Source organism: Lonchura striata, chromosome 1 (genome assembly GCF_046129695.1).
Source record: "Lonchura striata isolate bLonStr1 chromosome 1, bLonStr1.mat, whole genome shotgun sequence".
Classification (NCBI taxonomy): domain Eukaryota; kingdom Metazoa; phylum Chordata; class Aves; order Passeriformes; family Estrildidae; genus Lonchura; species Lonchura striata.
In genome coordinates this window covers 112904379-112925964 of record NC_134603.1, presented here as the reverse complement: position 1 = coordinate 112925964, position 21586 = coordinate 112904379, and the positions used below count along the sequence as shown (strand labels likewise).

General features: G+C 44.2%; 1 protein-coding gene across 1 annotated transcript in view; it reads right to left on the bottom strand.

Moving 5' to 3' along the window:
- Positions 1–12815: 12815 nt before the first annotated feature.
- Positions 12816–21586, bottom strand: part of TMC2 (transmembrane channel like 2) — a 30778-nt gene continuing 22007 nt past the window's right edge. The window contains exons 17-20 of the mRNA XM_031503722.2: positions 19912–20037; positions 15461–15539; positions 14248–14368; positions 12816–13161 (exon numbers count right to left, since the gene is read on the bottom strand). Coding sequence (XP_031359582.2) covers positions 12878–13161; positions 14248–14368; positions 15461–15539; positions 19912–20037 — 610 coding nt within the window. The 3' untranslated portion in view covers positions 12816–12877. The remainder of the gene's footprint in view (positions 13162–14247; positions 14369–15460; positions 15540–19911; positions 20038–21586) is intronic.

Below are 21586 nucleotides of genomic sequence, written 5' to 3'. Positions count from 1 at the left end.
GCCTTTGTCCCTGCCTGCAGCAGCTCGCTGGTCTGTCCCTCCTGTCTTTCTCAGTTTGTGAGGCTGGTCTCACATTCCCACCTTCCCTGGCTCCATCCCAGTGATGAGGCAGCAGTGTCTGTGCTCACAGGAGAGGACATGGTGAGGCTGGGTAGAGCAGTTTACTTTTGGTTTTTCTTTTTTAATAGCAGCCCATCTGGGCCCATACCAATGGGCTGTTATTGTTGCTCTGTCTGGGGTTTTATGGTTCTGGTGACCAGATGTGGGAGGTGGCCTGAACGAAGTGTGGTGAACAGAGCCCTTCAGATGAGAGCTGCTTCTCTGATGGAATCCCAGCTTTAGCATCAGTATTGCCAGTTCCTTCCTCAAAAATACTGCAGCAATCTTCAGGAAAGAAACACCATATTCATCTGCTTTAGTTTTTGCGGATTATATTGCTGTGATTACTGGCTATAATGGGAGGTAGACCCTTCACCAAGAGAAATGGAATTTTGCTTGTTGGAAGTGAAGATTGTTCAGATTGGATCCTTTTTTCCATATTGGTGTGGTTACAGATGCTCCTTTTTGTACCTTCAGCACTGCCAATCAACCTGTAAAGAACGTTTTCTCTTGGTGCATGTGTTCATTTCATTTTACTGTAATATAGGGCATATTAGCAGTAAAAAAACCCAAAGCAAGTTGTGCATATTACAGTATAGTAATATGCATAGTATCTGTCCAAAGGTGACTGATATGTCTTCCTCTTGTCTTTACCTATTACATGGAAGGTGACTAAATATTTTGTTAATAATGAACAGCAGTTAGCCGAGAGGTGGGTGAGCACTTCACCATTTGTTCCTGTAAGAGCTCGCCCTGCTCTGTTCACTGCGTTCTTGAGAAGTGTGCTTGTGGCACATCCTCTGCTATCCAGAATCCAGCTGGGGAAGGCTCCTTCCTGCCACCTGAGGTCTGTCACTTGTGTCAGGGACTTTGTACCTGCTGAGTGACTCCCCAGATCTGAGATTGCCCCAAAAGATTTGTTGGCGTGGACTTTTTTTTCACTCTGCTAAAAATAATTTTCAGACTTGGAGCACAGTCTTACCCTTTGGTACATTGAATCTCTGCTGTTACTGTTGCTATTTCACCGTTGTCCCTTTATCCGTTGTGTAACTTCTTTCATGCGAATGTGTTCCTGTCAATGAGTGTGTGGAAGTCATCAGATGGCTCCTGTGTGGGTGATGGTGCTGTTTTAAATCAATTGGTTCTGGGTAATTGCTGGTGAAATATTCCTGGCATGTTGCTGCAATGTGGTTGTTTTCATGTAAGTATTTCCTAAAGTATCACTTTGACTTTCATGATGCTCATTCTTAGAACTGAAGCCTGGCAGTGACAGGTGGATCTGCACAGCCCGGTCAGGAGACAGATCCCTGCATGTGGGTTCAGAATCACCTTGTTGGGGTAATGGGTAGAGTGGGAGGGCTCATTTGCCTGCAGCACTGCAGAGGGGATGAATAACAGCCTTTTAGGAAAGGAGGCAGTTTTGGCTGTGATAGCAGAGGACTCACTGCAGGAAGGCTATGATCCTCAGCATGCCAGAAGAGCAGGGTGGCACAGGAGTGGAGACAACAGCAGAGATGTAGCCAAAGATCCTGTGTGCCAGAGCTTCCCCTGTGGCGAATACCTGGCAGATGTAATCTATTGAGACAGTGTAGAGGAACAGGGAGGAGATAGAAGAAAATCCTTGAGACACTGGCTTGTTCATTATTGCTTTTTTTGGTTGGTTTTTTTTTTTTTTTTTTTTTTTTTGGTAAGTGCAGTGTTGATGTTGAATAAGAACATCAAAGAGCTTGTAATTGTTGTTCTGGATTGATTTGATTTGACCCAAAATGGCTTAGGCAGAGGTTTCTGTACAGTGTAATTTCCATTGAGGGTCATAGTAGTGTTTCCTTTTTCTGTGGCCTTCTCTTTGTGTTTGATATGGGTTAATGGAACTGGGTTGAATGGGGCTAGATGAGCTGCTTAGGATAGCCATCTTCCAGAGTTGGTCTCAACAGGAGCTGGCTGGAGTCTCTGAACATTGTAGAACCCCTCTGGACAAATGAGCTGTTGCAGTCCTTGCCAATATGGTACTGTGTGATCCATGAATGTCTCATACATACAGGGTTTCCAGTTCCCTCCCTAATTTATATGCCACCATTCACAGATGTTCCTTTTACTCTTCGGTCACTTCTTTGCCTAGATAATCACAATATTTCTAGTACCCATGTATTGTCAGATTACACCAAAGCTTTTCTTTTGCAGGAAGCAAATGGTTTTATGCACAGCTGAAGAGATTAATCTCTCTGCTTAAATCCAGATTGCAAAAATATTCCACTCTGCATCTGTAGTCTGTTTTCCTTTGTGAAACTCTGAAAATGGCTATACAATGTTGGATGCTGACTTTTAGGAGTATGGCATACTCATATTATGAGCCTGTTTATTCAAATCAGTGCACTGTATAAGTAAGTATGTAAAGGAAACAGACGTGTGTGATGAATTCACCTCACTGCTCCTCTTAGGAAGCTTCTTCCCTGGAGCTGTGAGCGTGTAGCATGCAGTTGGAGTGGATCTTGTAACATTTTTTTCTTTTCTTGGATTACTAGCATCTTGATGCAGATAGACTCTACATGAAATAAAGCACATGGTAAATCTGCAAAATTAATGCAGCACTCTCCAAAGCTGTTTATCTTGTACCTTCTTAGGACAGATGAAGCCTGGCATCTTGAATACATTTTCTGCCTGGCAGAGGGAGAAAAAAGAAAAGCATTCCAGATTTATGTCATTATTGCTGCAGGACCAAGGTGTTCCTGGAGCTTGTCCCCACTGCCCTGCAGCTTCCAAAGGGACATCAGCGGACATTTCAGGCAGTGCTTGGTACTACCAGCTCACAACCCTTGCAGCCTAAAGAGCTGGTGAAAACCTGACCTGCATCGAGTCTGTATGACAGGTAAAGGTGGAACAGTGCTACAGTGTTGCATGTAGCACTGGGAATGAAGACCATCACTGATCATTAGCCCTGCAAGGAGGCAGACTGTAATAAACACCTTGGGCATGATGGGTACAGTCTTACTATGTCACAACACTTGATTTTCTCAGTTTCTTGTTTTATGGGGCACTGATTTCTGAACTAGTTTTTATTGAATTTTTTAATACTTGTGATTTTAAGAATACTCACTGCCATTTTTCTGCTGTCCAGCTTTGGAAGCATGTAATTTTCATTTATACATTGTTCATTTTTACACTCAGTAATCACTGATGAAAAAAACTAATGAAGATCCATTGGGGCTGCTGCTTAAACCCTCAGTTTATAAAGTGAGTTTACCTGGTATGTCTTCCCATGTGACAGAGCCCTAAATATTTGTCAGCATTTGTTTCACTGGCTACAAGATTGCTTTTATTAGTTCTGTTCAAGCATGAATAAAATAAATTCTAAAGGAATGCAGGATTCATATTTTGAATTATGGTTCCCTAACCATGCTTTGAAGGCCAGAGAAACCTGCTGTGATAGGAAATCTTTCTTTTCATGCTAAATGCCGTTGCACCACGTGTAGAAGGGTTCCTGGGGTTGATTCACAAAGCTCACTCTCTCACTTGGGCAGGACAAGGGGTACCACAGTGCACAGGGACAGCCTGTGCCCACTTCCCTTGATATGGGGCTTGGGTTTTAGCAGCTCAGAAGGGGGGAATGGTCTATTGCATGGGCCAGAGCTGGATGCCGAGGACTGAAGCAACATTTTGGCTGCTCAATGGGACTACACCCAGGTTTAGGGTTACGCAGAGCAGGGTCAGCATGACAGGTGCGGCACAGTTCAAAACTCAGAGCTGCTCTGCCACGGGGCACAGCTGTGCCAGAGACTGGGCAAACTTGCTGTACTAGGGTATGCTGGCACTGCTCCTTCCTGTGCTGCAGATGGAAATGTTAGGGTGCAGCCCTACAGACTGGAAAGCTGCTTGGGACGCTCAGGTTCTCGCCTGGAATGCTGAATTAGTTAGCATTGCCCAAGGAATTGGTTCCAAAGTGTTTGCCACTTTACCTCCTGAGAGCCCAGGGGCTGCTCAGAGTGAAGGAGGTGGTCTGAATGTTTGCCTTTTGGGTCTGAACTAAGTCAGAACGACCTTGCCAGCCTTTTCCGCTCAGATACCGCCAAGGTCATGGAAATGGCTTTCCCGGGAGCAGGCTAACACCCCAGCGTCGCTCTCAGGTGGCCGGAGTTGGTGGCGGTGCCTTGCCCAGCTGCGCCATCCGAGCGCGGGGATCCTGCCGGTGCCAGTAGATGGGGCTCTGGCTCCTGGTTACAGCGGGCTGGGCGGAGCGGCCGCCCGGGGAGGGAAGGTACAAAGCTGCCCCTCGCCTGGCTTTTTGACTTCCCTCTGCCAGAATGGTGCTGTCTCACCGGGACCATAAGATACCTAAAAAAAACCCCAAATGACCGAAACCCCGCTATTTTTTCTGTGTCTGAGGGTTAAACTTTTTGCCTCCATGCTCAGTTGCAAGCCTTGATCTTGACTGTAATTTCCCTAAGGGAGCAAGTGTGAGATGTGGCTGCCTGTGAGTGCTCCAAGTTGAAGAAACTCCATCTTGGAAAGCCATGTTTCTAACTCATCTTTCCTGTATGCCTTATTGCTTCCAGTATTTTCTAGAATGGTTTGTCTTCTCCCTAGTACTTCCAAAGCTCCCAGGTATACAATTCACTGCACCTGTTGGCTTTGTTTATATATGAAAAAATGAAGCAGCACATGCAGAGAGGGAATCAGGTGTGAACCATTTTCTCTCACTTGTTATTTTGCTGTTAGAGGCACTAATTTGAGAGGAAAGATTAAAAAAAAAAAAAGACGCCAGCACTTCCTTCTCTGCAGCACATTTTCCGAGGGCTCCTTTAAGCCTCATTCCTGCTCCTAGCTGGGTAAGGTTTTACGAGCCCCAGGTGCCACGAGTTGAAGTGTCTCCTACCATTTTCTCACAAGGACTGGTGTGGGGTAGGAGTGAATGCGCTGTTTGTTGGCTTTTATTCTTGGTTTTGTGAGGCAAACCCACTTTGTCTGTGTGCTGTAAGCAGGTAGGTTCTTCATCACCTCTTCCAGGAGGGCTGGGAAGTCTAGCAACTATTTTTCTGATTTCAAGGGCTCAAGTCCTTTGAAAAGTTTTGACATAAATTTTAAGTCATAATTTTTTCCCTAAGCCTGTCTTCTATTTCTCCTTGACTCCTATGCTGCCATGCTCATTTTATTGTTTATTTTTGTTCTGTGAAAGCTACATATTTGTGTTTATTCTTTCAAAATGAAAACTGGGATTTCTCAAACTATACCTTGAATATTGAAGAAGGAACTTCATTAAAATGTCAAATCTGAGACTTATGATTTAAACTTTGCCAAGTTATCAACTCTGCATGGTCCCCAGGTGGGATGAGTGCTCTGTGAAGCTATTTTGTGGCCTGTGCTGTCTCTACTCCCCTGGGATCTCAAGGATGGAGCTTGCTCAATTGAGGTAAGTGTCCAGCTTTCTTTACATTTTTATTTAAATCTATCATTACAAGAATAGTGGGTTGACCTTCCCTTCTAGTGTCCATTTGGTAGGCACTGCTCTTCTGCTGTTACGATAATTGCAACACAAAATACAGAGGCAAGCAATGAGTGCCTCCCATGGTGCAGTGTGAGCCAGAGGGGAGCAGGGTGGGCAGCAGACACAGGGCAGCTGCCTCCTTGCTCTCCTAGGCTGGGATGAGCTCAGCAGTTGTGGTAGCTGCTCAGGCAGTATGTTGCTGGTACAATAGGGACCTGTGGCAAATGTGTGCTTGTCACGTCTTCCTGGTTAGATGAGGTTTAAGGGACACTGTCTAGGATGCATCTGGGTGTTGTGGAGCCCCCAAAACTGCCCAGAGGCTCCCCTCTCACCTGGAAGGCCAGGTGGAACAGTAGTTTCACAAATAATTTAAACATGTTATTTTCAGAGGTTCTGCCTTGCCTTCTATAGTCTTTCCTCTGAATTTGAGGTCGGGTGGTATCAGGAAAGAGGAAACCCTTTATTTTAGGTGGAGATTTGTTTTTCCTTCTGGACATTGGGTTGGAGGAGTACTGTGAGCAATGTATGTCTGATCCATCCCCAACAATATGATGGTTTTGGCTGTTTGGTGGATAACCTGTTCAAATGCAGTACTTGGCTTCAATGGCACCGTAGTAGTGTGGCATAGCCAGGTGCTGACTCCTCCTGTTCTGGCAGGACTAGTCAACTCCTTAGAGCCTGTTAAAGGTCTTTAGAAGTTACTTACCCTCCATGTTACTGGCATAGGTGCTGAGGAGGACAAAGTGCTGAAAGGGCATGTGCATGGCTGGGCTTTTCCTGGAGATCGATTACAACAGATTTCCACCATTTCTGCACAAAGGAACTGCTTTTGCCCATGGGTCAATGCTCAGGGTAGTGCTAAGGCAGATGTTTCCCCATGGTTGGCTCTCTGTGGCTGTGGCACAGCCCCATCCTATGTTGGCATGATGACAGATGTGGGGAAAGTTGAGCAGAAGCTGTGGAGAGTTCTACAGGCAGAGCTGCAGCTGCTTGTGAAGAAAAACTTGGCAGTGGCTCATTTGTTATATTCGCAAATGCAGGATCAAAATGCTTCTGCAGCCTTTTCCTCCAAAAACTGCAGGGCTTCTTGGGGAGCAGAAGCTGAGTTTGCCAGAGCCCTGTGCAAAAGCCCTGCAGCCCTGGCCACTGCAACAGATGCAGGTGGAGCTGGGTTTCCTGCAAGCTGCAGTGGTGCTGCTGTGGTGGCAGTGAAGCTCCACTGCTGTTCAGGCAGTGTTTGTGCTGCTCTGTCTGAGCTGCTGTAGCAAAGTGCCCTGGCTAAGAAAGAAGACATGGTTTTTATTATTATGATGGCTTTTTTTTTTTCCCTTTCTTCCTGGCCTTGAGCCCTCCAGGCACCTTATTAAAATACATCTGATAATAGCCTTCATATTTTGAAGATCCTACATATCTGCCAAGGCACTGAATTATTTACTGCTGCTGCTATCAAAAAAACCCCAAAAAAACAGAAGTCCCATATGTGTGAAGTGTTTCTTAATTAGAGGAAGGTTTGGATCTGCAGGCTTTTGTAGGAGGTAAGCCTTGGCTCCCCCAAACAACTTTGCTTTGAGGGAGGGAGAATAGAGGAAGGGGGAGAACACAGCTGTTTGGGATGTTTCTGCAGCTGCTCTTCCCTGGAAAAATGAGTTAGTAACGCCATTAAAATAATGTTCCACCTCCTACTAACCTGATCTGTACACTTGATCACTGTGGTGGTTTGTCTGTCCTCAAGCAGTCCAGGTAACAGTGCTGTGCTGCTATGGTTGTTTTCATTTTATTTTCAACTGAGCTGAAGTTATTTTTTCTCCCTCCCACATTGCCAGGAGAAGGATGACACTGGCAGCTTCTGCAGGCATTGCTCGGTTCCTAATGCTCTGCTGCTTTTATATCCTGCAGCTGTTTCCTTGCACAGTTTTTTCACTGCCTTGTGCAGCAGTGGTGGGTGCAGTGTGCCCTTAACCTGATGCTGGCCCTAAGGCAGGTGCAGGGCTGTTGAATTTCTTACCCTCTAGATTTCCCAGCTCTGTGAGCTGGGTTAAAGGATGCTAAATCCCACTCTCATTGCCTTGGGCATGAGCCTCCAGGGAGCACAGCTGAGATCAGCACTGGAGATTCTTATGTCCCACTGTTGTTTTGTTCTCCTGCCTGGGTCTGGTCCCGAGGAGATGAAGAAGAATGTCAGTGGTTGTCCCTCTCCTCCCCTTGGCTTCTCTGCCACCTTCAAGTGACTTTTGTCTGTTGGGTCTTTCCATGGATGTTTGATGCTGATGCACATAAGCCTTTGCTTGCTGGGAAATGGCATCTGTCTATCCAACCATCCCTGGGTGCCTGTCAGCTCTCCTCCCTCCACCTGCGTGCTTGGAGCACCAGCTGCAGAGAGAAATCTCTGTGCTTCAGTGCTCTCTAGTTCTGCTGTCAATCATGGAGGAGTGGTGCAGAAAATAATATAAATTCTGAAACATTTTAAAAATTCATTTATCTTGATCTCAGTGCCTTGAGTGGACACATGCATACACAGACTGTCTCCTGATATGTGGGAGATTGGTGGCCTTTGTTTGCTGAGGTCATGAAGAACATGGGTATTCTTCTCTGAGTAGCACCATTTGGTACGAATTTAAGATTTAGAGACAATGCTCACATCTGGGTTTGGATGTTTATACATGTCTGAATGGAAGGGGACCCCAGGGGGTTGGGTCCTGTGATTGCAGCAGAGCCAAGCCTCCCTGCATTAGCTCAACACAGTGCAGCATTTTGTTGGTATAGTCCATTTAAAACACAAGGCTGAGATCTGATTCAGCACTGATGACTATGTTGTGTGAGAAATGGGCCAGGACCTTAAATCCTGGGGTTTCAGAGTCACTTTTTTCCCCAGGGGAAAACTGAATGTGAGCATTTGGGAGTGATAAAGCCTTGGCTGCAGATGAAGCCGGGCTGCCACCTGCCAAAGGACAAGCTGCTGCCTCAGGGCTCAGGAAAATGGTGAGAAAACCATGACAGAGAGCAAAAAAATCCCCATGGCTGTCAGGCTGGAGAGCTGATAACATTGCATGCAACAGGAATCAAAAATGGAGGAATGACTAATTTAAAGTCTTTTGGCAAGCACTCAATTTTTTTTTTTTTCTTTAACCAGGACATTTTTACTTTGAAGGGATGTGATTTAGAGAGGTGGTGGGGTGAGGCTCAAAGGTCCCTGTCTGACCTGCTTTGGTGCAAAAGCACTGATGTGTGGTTGCAGAGAGGGGTCTGAACGTGCTGGGGTGCAGGAAGGTGGGAGACCTGCTGTACCCACAGCCTGCTGGGGTCAAGGCAAGGGCCCACAGGATATTACATTAATTCTTAGTGCATTTTCACTAGCACAGAAGCTGCTCTGGTGCTTCTGACACTGGCAGGAGCCCTGCCTTACAGGGCTTCTGCCACTGCCAGTCTGTGAATGTCCTTGGCTTTTCATTATTTGAAAGCAAAACTCAACGACCTGATTTTTGAAGAAATTCTGAAGTTTCTTTTTTTCTGTGTCTTTCTTGTATTTCCTTGGTTTTTTTTAAGTTTCTTTTTGTTGTTGTTTTTTAGGGTTTTTATGTTTGTTGGTTTGGTTTTTGGGGTTTTTTTTAAGTTTCTGGTGTCTTTTGTAAGCCAAAGGTATCAAGAAAACAGCTAGGCCTCTACAAAAGAGCACAACACAGTATTTGAGCTCTTAATTCCTGTGAGGAAACAGATATTTAAGTGTTTTTCTTGTGTCAGACCTTTAAAGCAGAATCCTTTTCAAATTTGCCTCATGTCTGACCTAACCAGACTCCTTTGCTCAGTTCCCTGAAGGAGACTGGCAGTGGCAGAGCTCCTGCCAGTGTGGGTTGTGGGGCTCCTCAAGCTTGTGGGGCAGGATAAACTGATAAAATCCCAGTCTCCATCATCAGGAATTTTCTCTGGGAAGTGGTTTTTGACTGTCTTTCTTACCTGGATTTGTCAGAGCAAGTTTTTTAGGGTACATCTGAGAAACTGGTGCTGGTGCCAGTTGTGGCCTTTGTTCCTGCAATGGCTCTTGTGGTGTCTGGAGCCTGTTTGTAGGTGAGAGGTTTCTTTAGCTTGGATGTGCCGCTGAAAACCCTCCTCAGCACCCTGAAAGAAACTAAAAATCCATCCCCAGAGTTCTGTTCTGTTAGCTGGCATGAGAAAACCCTCTCCCCTATCCATGAGCAAAGATTCCAAAGAAGAACGGAGGTGGGTGATACACAAGACCTCTGCAGCTCACATTTTCAAGCAAGGTGACAGTTCTATTTCTGCAGAGGTTCAGAATGTGTGATAAATGGCTTTGTCATAGTGCAGGGTTAGCTATAGGAAAAGAGGATGAAAGCTCAAGATTATCTTGACTGGTTGTTTAGGCTATGTGTTGTTATCAGGAAAAAGAGTGCTGTCAGTAGTGGTAGCATCCAGTGCTTGTTTTCCTTTCTCTCCTTGGAAAGCTTCATATAAGCTACTGAAAATACAAGTTCAGGAGTTTCAAAGTTCCCTTTTGAAAAGAACTTTCTGTCCTGCAGCAAAAAGCTGATTTTTCTGCTTTGGAGAAGCCAAGGTGCCTTGGTACCAAATACAAAATCAGTGTATTCTTTGCATTCTTTTCTGGGTTTATCAGCAAACCTGCTTAATGGTGTCTACTGTTTTCTGTTCATTGAGAGTACAGAAAGAAGCTTGTCTTGTATACAGCTGAGCAAATTATGATAGAAATGTCTGAATTGTTTTTGTCCCTAAAAGAGAGGAGTGCACGATGTTATCCCCTTCACAACTCATGTTTAGCTATGTGTTTTGAAAAATTGCCTTTTAAAGTTATTTTATTTTGCTTAGGTTCCTGTTCATTAGTAACACTGAGCAGATGCTCTGCCTGGCCATGCAAACTAAAAACTGATGCCCATGAGAGCTGCCTCTTTAAAAACAAACCTCTGATGAGAAGAATAATAAAATAATTAAGCTTAGATAGTTCCATTTTTTTTTTTTCCCAAAGCCTCTTGGCTGCAACATTTGAGCTAGTGGCAGTACAAGATGTGAAAAATTTGTAATGCAGAGAGCTCTTCCAGTCATCTGTGAATGCAAGCTGAGAGCTGTGAAAGACCTTACTAGGAGGGTCCCAGTACTCACCACTGAGGTTTTCTTTTTTTTTTTTTCCCTCTTTCCCCTTGAAGTTAGACTGAGCCCTGGAGGAAGATTGGGATGTATACAGTCTTTCAACAAATGTTAGGGGGTTGGAAATCAATGCCCAGACAAGGGCTTTTTGCTGTTTCTAACAATAGAGAAATAGGAATGAAACCAAACACCACTGAATATTCTGGTGAGTTTGTGAAGTTTAACCTTCAGTTGCATGTGAATAACTGGTAAATGGTCTCAGAATTCCAAGAGACAAATAATAATTTCAGTCCATGTGAGAACTGAGGGCTGGCATTTTCACAACTTTAATGACTCTTGTGCTCTGACAGAGGACCCCACTGTGGACTGGACGGGCAGAGAGTTGCCACCAGCCTGCAGGAATTGTCTGGCTGATAATATCACCCTTGTATCCTGGAGTCTCTGAGCCTGCAACAGACATTGATCAATGGGTGAACCTAATGTATTATAATTAGAGATAAACAAGCCTTGAATGAGTAATTAGCTAATGGGCAGTTGTGTGCTCCAGAGATGACACAGTGCTTTGGAATGCTCCATATTATTCCTGGTCTGATTCAGGGGCCTGATTCAGAGAGTATCCAAATCTTGTAGTAGTTACTAATCTGGTCTAAGTCTGCCTCTGTTTCTCTGGTTTTCAAAACCTGTCTGGAGTTCTTTATGGCTTCTTCATAATGCTTCTTGTTGCCTTTGTGTGTGTGCTGGCATGTATGCACACACACACACACACACACACACACACACTTCCAGCCTCTTTCAGTTTGCTAGCAAGAGGTGAGTGAGATCTGAAGCTGCATTCTCCCTTTTGCAAATTGTGTTTCAGTGTGAGCTGAGTGAAGAGGAGGAGAGTGCTCTTCCTTGATATGCAACCAGTGCCTAAGATACCAGAGTCTGCAGGGCAGACAGGGTGTGCTGAAATGAGGGCACTGTGTTGTTTCTGTGACATCCTTCTGGGCTGGCAGGCTGGGAACACCTTCCCCCAGCACTTTCTGACCAATATGGACATGTTCAAGGAAGGATGTCTCCTGGAAAAGGCCTCCTCTTGTCTGACTTTTCTCCAGTTCAGTGAATGGGTATCTCTGCAGCGAGCTCACCACAGCTGTGTTGCACAGCAGCTCTCATGGTAAAGAGGCAAGACAAGGCCTTTTCTGTGGGACCCAGATCAGAGAAATATCCTTTGACAGGAAAGAAATCTGATGAGTAGCTTCTCACGTGGAGGCTCCATGGGAGAATGACCAACCCTGACCACAGCAGTGTCCTGGGAGCAGCCAAACTGACTTTGAGCTGTGCACCAGGAACAGGTGTTTCTAAAAACAATCCATTGACTTTTCTGTATTTTAAAGCAAAATGCAATGATTTAATTTTTGAAGAAATTCCAAAGTCTCCTTTTATTTATCTCTTGCTTGCATCTCCTGGAAGTACTTTTCTACTGTTCTTAAATGGCAACAGGAATTTTGTAATTATTATAATCAGAAACTAGGCCATTGTTAGGCTCTCAGTTGTCCTGGGTGGTGTTGCTAGACTAGGAATCATATCCAGGGATTCAAATAATGGTGCAAGCTGCTGTCAACAGACTGTGAAAAGAAGAGTTGAGTGGGAACCTAGAGAAAGTGGTGGTGAGATTGAAAGATGAAAGTTTGGAGGCAGTAGACTATAGGAACTATGACATGGGACAAAATGCAGCTGACAAAATTCCCTCTGGTAGGAATCCTCTATTCCTAGTAGCAGCTGCCTTGTGGCTGAGCAAGGACACTCAATTTTTTATAAGAACACTAAATTCTTTAGGCAGAGGAACAGAAAAACAGAAAAAAACCACAACAAACCTCTGTTTAAAGGACAGGTAAAGTCATACCACTTTTATTAATTAAAGAAGCCTTTGAAAGCACTGGCAAGCACTTGCTTCACAGAGCAAGTTAGTGGCCACAGGGCTGCATCCTGTGTGAAGGATTTCAGCAGTGTCATGGCTGATTTTTGTTCTGACCACCTTACATTTCCCTTGGTATCAAAATCAGCAAAGCCTTTGGGGGTAACAACTCAGAAGTACTACTAAGTGTCTAAACAAATCTGTATTAAAGAGCGTTGGATAGATAGAGAGCACCAAGAGTGGAAGTCCAGCATGCAGGAATGCTTTCCTACCAAAACTACAACAGTTCATGCAGCACAGAAGAAACTTTGCTGAGGTTGCCGAGCAGCCCGTGGGTAGCATGGCTGCCCTCTCCCTCTTCCAGGGACTGGTCCCAGGGGGTGCCCCCATGGCCTGGGCTGGCCAGGGTAGGGTGCCCAGACGCCCAGTGTCCGTGGCTGTGTCACAAACACTTGCGATGGTGTGGTGAATGCTGCTCCTCTCCCGCCAGCCATGGGGCTGCCAGCCAGGACTTCTCCTCTGCCTGGTTTCCTGGCAGGGCTGGTCCCATTTGGAGACTCTATTTTCTTGTCTAGAGCAAAGATTATGAATGTTATTTTCTTGGTAGCAAACACTGCCTTTCATCCTCTCCCCAGTGGCTGCTGTTTCTTCTCTGTGCAATAACCAGAGTGTCTGGGGATTTGTATTTGAGCATCTGAGTGAAGAAATCAGGAATAAGAATTCTCCCCCTCCAACACAACAGCCAATACATGTCTCTGCTGCCCAGCCCCTCTTTTCAGATTCTTACTGATGCATTGATATAATAGTAATAATCCTACCAGCCATGCTGGTACACATCTAGGTATGGGGTGGTGGTGGGTAATTCCTGATTTTAGTCTTTATTTTCAGTGCGCTCAAAACACTGCCAGCACTATTTCCATTTAAATTAATGTCTGCTTTGGAGGGGATCTGTGCTGGGTTGTTCTCAACCTTCCAGTTTATCTCAGCCCATTGGATTCAAGGGAGTTATGGTGGCACTAGTCTGCTTTTCTCACCTGCACCAGGATAAAATCAAAATCTTTCAGGTTTTTTTCACAAGTGAGAACTGGAGGCTCTGACAGCCAGGAAGTGGCTGGTTGAGATTGAGCCTGGAGGATCCATTTTCTTTGAAAATAACTCAGGCCTGGTGCTAATGCCTCCACCTGGTTCTTTCTGCCCATGGACCCCCTCAGCAGCATTTTTTTATCCTAAGACTTAACCCAATCCTGCGAGAAGTTTCTGCCTCATTCATGCTGAATTTTCCAATGAAAAGTTCAACTCAGGAAGAAAAAGTCTGACTCAATTCACCAGACCTGAAACAACACTGAGTTTAAACACTGTTGGCAGAATAAATTGCTGGTTTCATGACCAGAATGGTTAATAGTTGGGATGTGAATCATAATTTTGGATTACAATTCCTACAGTGACAAGCCTGTGTGAGATACAATCCAGTCTAAAAATGTGCCCTTCCAGAGTGTCCATTGGCAGGTGGACTTCTGTGACAGGACAAAATCTGTGCTAATTATACTCATCCAATCCCTTGCTAAGGTGTATCCCTCCAGTTTCTCAATCCTACCCGTCACTTTGGTGGCTAAATGAGCACTTTCAGAAGTGTTATGGGTAGACTATTAATTTTTACCTTCTGCTTGTTTGGGGGGACTTTCAGTCTTCGTACTTGGTGTAAATAAATCCTCCAGATCTTGCAGCATAGGGTTGGTACTGGCTTTGTTGTTTCTCTTGTTTTTCTCCTCTTCTCGTTGCTGCATCAATAAAAACCATTGGGTTTAGTTAAAAACCCTGTCTGGGTGTAATCTGGGAAATGGTGGCTTGGTGTCGTGTTTGCCTGGCTGTTTATTGGTATGAATGAATCTCATTGTCAAGTTCAAGGTGCTGAATCCTGGTCCAGTGATCAAGTGTTTCCAGGCAAGAAAGTACATCCCAGGCAGGACTGGAAAACAGTGGCTCTGCTCCTGTTAGGGCAAAGCACTTGCTGATAATATGGTTTACATCTATCAGGCTGTCTGTGTGTTCCTACAGCTACCAATCTGCCCTCTCCGGTGTATTGGTTAGTTTTAAATGTGGGCCTATTGTGAGAGAGGGTGTCAGGGATAAATGCCAGAGGAAGAGGGTGCAGCAGCAGAGGGATGGGCTGTAGGGCTGGCTTTGGCTTTACTTGCATACATTTAGGGCTGCAAAAGGGTTTTCTTCTGGATAGTAACTGGAATCTGTACTTTTGGATAGGGCTGAGTCCTGCTTTGTGATCACTTTAGCCCTGATCCCAGCCAGGTTGTGCAGCATGAAATGGTGTGCCCCAAAAAGTGAGCGTGCTGTAGCACTGGTTCACCTCCTGCAGTACTTGAGGGTGCCCTTTGCACCAACATACTTCCTTTAAGCCGAGTGATTAATTCTGAATTTGAACATTTGAATGTAATTTATGGAGTCCTATTTTTCAGTGCTCACATCCTCACTTTTACTGTTGCACCAATCTCTGCTTTATGTGATGTTTTGCTTTATGTGGCACTGCTTCCTTGGCTTGGATCCTGTCTTGCGCCAGTAAAATGGCTGTGGTTTCCATGGGCTTATCATTGTTCCTGGGAAATCTCAGACACCAAACCATTGTCTGAACTTCGAAGTAACTTACTTCTGGAGATGAAAAGCACAGTTTATAGGAAAGCCAACTGTAGTTCTGATGTATGAAATAGCAGGCTATTATGGGATGTGACCACTCTGCACAGCTAGACATTAAATGCCATCAGAGGGGACTGAACAAGCATGAAGTACGTCATCTTCTTGTGTCACCAAAGTTTAGGTGCATGGTATTTCAGAGGTGGTTTTGCCAGATCAGTACTTACCATTTGCATTTTCTTCTTCAGCTCTGCGTTGGCACGCTGATATGCTTTAGACACAGCATTCAGGTAATAAATGGTGAGGCTAGAAAAGAAAACATGTTGCTGTAGTGATTGGAATGGGAAAGATAAAGTTTCACAAGGAAGGAGCATGTAATTTTTTGCCTACCTTCTAATTCCTAATTTTCCCATCAGTTGTCTCCAAACTTTTTTTAGAACCTCAAAGTTTAGGAAAAAGTTGGGCTGCCTATGGCAGGTTAGCCAAGACAGGCTGAGGGCATCCAAAGTTCAGTTCTCCTCAAAGAGAAGAAAAATGACCAGCCTGCCCTCATGCCTCCACCTTGGCTGTTCATGGGATCTCTCTGCTTCCTTTGCACCAGCACTGGGGAAACCAGGCACCAGCCTCGAGATGGAACTTGCCACCAGGTAACACAGGGACCTTAGGAAAAACTGGAAAATCAGGGAAACAGTGGTAGAATAGGGCCTTGACACCTCTCCCAAAAAGCAGTGCTCCAGGAACAGTCCTCCTTCCCCCTTTTCCAGGACCAGCTGCATCCCTGGACGGGGCCCTTGAGGGCAAGCAGAAGGCAGGTTGGAGAAGGGCCATGGTCTTTTGTTTTGATCCTCTCTTCTCCAAAAAGGGCACTCCAAAGCCAGGGGAACACTGAGCCAAGCTGGAGGGAACTGAAAGGCAAGTGGAGATGGGAGAGGGCATGTTGGCTGCCAGCCTCTGGCACACAGGGAGGCTGTGCTTTAAAACATGCCAAAGTGTCTGGGTCTGTCTTACCACCTCTGACACTCACCAGCCAGTAATATTTTGGTAGTAAAAAAAATGTCCCCTCCTGCTTTTGTGGAGTGCCTTTGTTTTTCTAAATTATAACCTCTACTCAGTGACTCCATGCCATTTCCAGGAAAAGTACCTGACATTCAGTTCACTGCTATAGTTGTTTGTGTTTGGTTTTTTTTTTTTTTTTTTAATAAAGTAGAAAATTCTCTTACAGAAGGAAAACAAAGGTAGGGAAAGAAAAATGGTTTCCTGACAGTTCATAACGTGTGTGTATTGCTCCAGCCCAGGTTCACCAACCTCAAATCAGATTCAAGGATTTCATCAACTAAATGCCTGACCCTAAGCCCAGCAAGGCACCATACACTGACATGTGGGTTTCCACATGGAAGATCAGGAAGTTTTGCTTAGGATTGCCTTTCTTGAGGCTTTTTACAGGGGAGTGTTTAAGGAAAATACATTTTCTTCCTTTTGCCTAACATTAACACAAAACTTGGTGATCTGGGCTCTCTGTCTTGGAAATTGTTTTTTCTTTTTGTTCTTCTGTAAAGGTGTGATAGTTTTATTTATTCTATGTTATCAAGCTCATTGTCTAGAAAATAGTACTTTGTAATCAGGGCTGTGAATAAGAATGGTGTTGATAACACACTGATGTTTTCGTTTTGCTAATTCTTGTTTATCCTAAGTTGAGCAAGGACCTTTGTTTTTTGTCTCACACTCTGTCAGTGAGGAGGTACACAAAAGAAACTGGGAGGGGGGCATAGGTGGGACAGGTGACCTGAACTGACCAAAGGGATATTCCACACCACAGAATGTCATACCTGGTGTATAAATAAGGGGTTCACCATTAACAGGGGCCAGTGTGCTTTTGGGAAGGGGAGTCTGAGTGGTGAGCAACTGTATTGTGTGTCACTTATTTTTCCCTTTTTATTATTATTATCATTTACCATTATTACTATATTTTATTTTGATTTTGAGTATTGAATTACTCTTATCTCAATCTACAAGTTTTTCTTTGATTCTCCTCCTCATTCAGCCAGGATTGGAGAGAGAGAGAGAGAGAAGAGGTTGAACAGGTAGCCAGGTAGTGCCTAATCTCCATATGGGTTTAAACCATGACACCCTAGCACCCCTCTTCTCTGATGTATTGCTTCCCCAGTTCTGGGGAGAGTGTGGATCACTGTCCTTTTTTAGCCTGTAGAGGAATTTTAGTTTTTCCCCCTTCTTGATACAGTAAAATGCTTCTATCTTCTGCCAGGAAGCTCTTCAGGCCACAGCTTGAAATCCTACTCTCAACCTGAGTGAGATTAAGTTATTTGCCTGTGGGCACAATATCTTTCATTCTTCTTTCTCTGTATTTCCTATTTCCCTTGTCCTTGGGCAGTTAAAAGCAGGACAGTAAGCTTGATGCCCATGTCACTCACTGAACCCCATCATTGATTGGAACCAGGAGCTAAGAACCAAAATAAATAGAAGATGCATTTTGGATTGTACCTGGATAAAAGAGAAGGGGTTGTCATGTTCTTAGTCATGTACTTAGTTCTGTCCATAGTAAGTGGAAAACACATTTTTTGAGAGACTGCAATCAAAATCAACAGACCATCCATTTATGATCCACCTGTTGCTCTTTGTAGAGGCTATTTTTAGTTAGGCTGGATTGCAGGTTGCCTTGCCTGCTGATTTGAGGGCTTCTGGCTCTATGTTCATCAGGACTAAATGAAGCTTTTGCATTTCCCTGGTTTCAGTCCCTTTGAAAACTGGATGGGGTTCATCATACGGACAAGCTCCAGCTTAACCCTGTCTGACTGTCAGCACCACAGCAGAAGCTGAAGATTTGTGGAGACAAGGCAGGAAATTGGGCACTTGACTGAAGAGGAGAAGAGAAAAGGGCCAAAGCCTTAAGAAACAACCTTGTTTGTTCACTGTGATCTTATTGTCTGGGATTATCACAGGCAAGGTGAGCATGTAGATAACAAGCAGTGCCTCTGCAAGGCACTCAGTGCTCTCAGGGCATGTGAGAGCTACTGCCAAGGGACTGTAGGTCAGACTGGTCCAGGCACCATGGGGGAAGCCTCTTCTTTAGGGCTGTGACTCTCTTGGGAACTGAACAGCTGGAAATCACAAGTATGTAATACATACAGGTAGTGTATCTGGGTGGAAAATGGAGACGTTTTAGGTTAAATGGACATAAGGTATCTCAGTTCTAAGAGGGGAATCAGAGCAGAGACAAAACTGTGTCTCAAGGGGAGTTGGACTAATGGTAAAGCTGCGGTGTGGGAATAGCCAGCACTGGGAAGGTGTGATAAAAGGTGTCTCTTCAACAAATAAATGGAATTTGTGTGGTTAATTTACCCAGCCGTCAGTGGAGGAAAGGGCAGGAGATTGTCACTGCAAAAGCCACATTATTTTCAAAGGTATTACTCTTTCTCATCAGCTTTTTTGAGGGTTGTGTGAAAGCCTCAGAAACCTGGTCTGCAGCCCTTTTGTAAAGGTGGCCCATTTGGGGTGTTCTTCAGTCTTCATTTTGTGTTTGCAGTAGCACCTGCCAGTGCTACTGTGAAGCCCAGAGGAACAGAGTTTCTAATTAAATATGCTTGGCCATGCTAGGGATGTGGTGTGAGAATTCTTGTCTTCTGCACAGACCTGATCTGATCTGTACAGGTGTAGGATCTGCCTGAACAACTTACACTACCTGATCATCCTTTTTAGGTTAAAATGAGCAAGTAGCTTGAGGCAGGTAGAGGGCTGACATGTCATTTTCAGTTTAATTAGGATTTTTCTCGGGTTGTTTATTTAAGAAACTTTGTATGGAATTTGTATTTGATATAATTCAATGGCATTACCTTCACTGTAGCTACGCAGGATGAAGCATCACAGTGCCCAAGGGTAGCTGTGCTGGGTCAGCTCAGCTCCAATGTGTGTGGATGCCCCAGAAAGAGTCAGAACAGGAACCTCTGGATGTAACAGGCTCCCCAACTCTCTCACCGTCTACCATTGATTAGTCTGAAGTGCTCAGAACTGCCTACAGAATTTGGCCACAGCCCTCCTACTCATTTTGATAGTTTTGTAAAGCCTCAAGAACAGTGCCAAAAATATCTTTTCAAATAAAAGGAGAACTAATCCTAGTACTGCTGAAGGTGCTGAGGATTTAAGTCTGATTTCAAAGCTGAAATGATCAAACAGCACTAAAACAAATACCAGATGTATTATTTGGAAAATGAAAAAGTAAAATCCCCCAAACCCAAACAAAGCTCACAACTCTTCATATTTTTGGAACATGTAATTTTTGAATGCCCTGTCTTGGCTGTGCTCTAAATACCACCAGCTGTGACAGAAATTGCTTCTCCAAAATGCACCAGGCTGAGACTGTCCATTTATTTCCTGCTGGCTACAGAACATTTTTCATATGGAAGCTGTGACAGCTTAGATATCTACAAGGCCTCTGTCAGCAATGTATTTCATCCACAAAGTTGTGTTTAATTGGGTCAGGTAATTAAATTTTGGGAAATTGGGTTAGGCAAAGGTATGGGGAGGGGGGATAGGGAGCATGTGTCTGCTCTAATCCATGCTGTTATCTCAGCAGAACCTGTATTTAGACCTCACTAACATACCAGAATTTTCTTTTTCCAACCTTCCCCCCAGCCAGGCATGTAATATTGCAATGAAAACTTACACCATGAGCAGAATTGCAGGTATGATCAGTCCTGGATTTGCCACATAGCTGAAGATCTTGGCAACAAAAAGTGGAAAATCAAGCTCAATGGTCTCTTGAATGACATCATACATCTTTTTCTTTCCACTGAAAAGACAAACAGCCAGTTAAGGAGTGCAGATATCTTCTGGAGGGACAAAATGCCCCATAGTCTCATGGTACTAAGCAGCATGTTTCACCTCTCTTTCAATGAACGTCAGCTTGCTGAAGGCCACAAAGAAGTATAAAAATGCCTTTATTTGAAATTTTCTATTTGTTCATTCATTCCCTCTCTCTCCTCACTGATTATACAATTAATCTTTGCTAGGCCAACTTGCTTCTGGAGTCAATACGTTTATTTCCATGCCTGACTCCTTTATGAGTCCTGACTATTTATCCCTCTGAAATAGATAAAACCCTGCAGACTGCAGTAACCACATATTTCTGATGAATATCTTGTTAAGTATGGCCTTTTCATGGTAGAGATGACTTTCCATATGCAAATTCCATCTTTCTGAAATAATGAGCCAACTTGAAGAGCTTCTAAGTAATGACAAAAATAGCAAGCTGTGATTATTGCTTAATAGGAGACTCAGTGAAAGAGTAATTTCAAACAGGATTGATAAAGCAGATGAGAGTATTCTGTATGAAAGAAGAACAAATCTGCAAAGGGCTGGATTATGTAATTGACCTTCTTCTCTCCCCAGCATCTCTGGTTCTGGGAATTCAACCCTATCAGGGCTATTCCTCCCATTGAGGCTTGGTGCCTCCTGGGGGCTTGCAGGATTCCAGTCAGGAGGGTGTTGGACTCTGTCTTGATGATGAGAGTCAGTAAAGAAAACTTGGATAAACAGTATCCCAGCCTCATCAACTGCCCGGAGCTCAGGAGAGCTGAGCTTTCAGTCGAGCTGCCAAGGGTCTGAATCAGGCTGAGTGGCTTTTGAAGGGTTGATAGGGAATTGAAATAGCTCTTTCACATTGCAGATTAGTCATCTCCAAATGATAGTGTGTGTGCAACAAGTTACTTGTCAGATCTTCTGACATTACTCGTTGACACCTGTCCTTGTTAGAGAATTGAGGGTATTTTGGTCTCTTGCCTTTCCCCCGAGTCTTTTAGCTTTCTGATGTCATTCTCCGTCAGCAAGCAGATAACCTAAAACATTGCATCTACAAGAACAATTTGTTCCAAGCTGGCTCCTTGCTGAGTCAGATTCAGCAGGCCCAGGAAATGGCATTATTCAGTCAAATTAGACTTTATTGGCACGTTAATCCAGTCCACTGGATGCTTTGTGCAGTGCTGATTCTGTCCTAATTAAAATAAACAGAAAGCCCCACAACATTTTAAAAAAACCCAAACAGCAAAGAAGGGGGGGAACCAAAAAAAAGGCAGCAAATTTACATGCTCAGCCCTATCCATTTCCTGCTATTTGCCAACCAAAGTCAACATGTAAAATACATCCTTTGGACTCATTTTGTTTCCTCAATGTTCCAAAGAACCTCTAGGATCCTCCAGTTGGAGTGTGTTTGTTTGGGGGGTTTTTTGGTGTTTTTTTTTTTGTTTTTTTTTTTTTTTTTTTTTTTTTTTTTTTTTTACTGGGGGCTGCACCTTGTCAACCCCTGCTGTTCTCTGATGCTTTCATCAGTGTGTGTTGGGAAA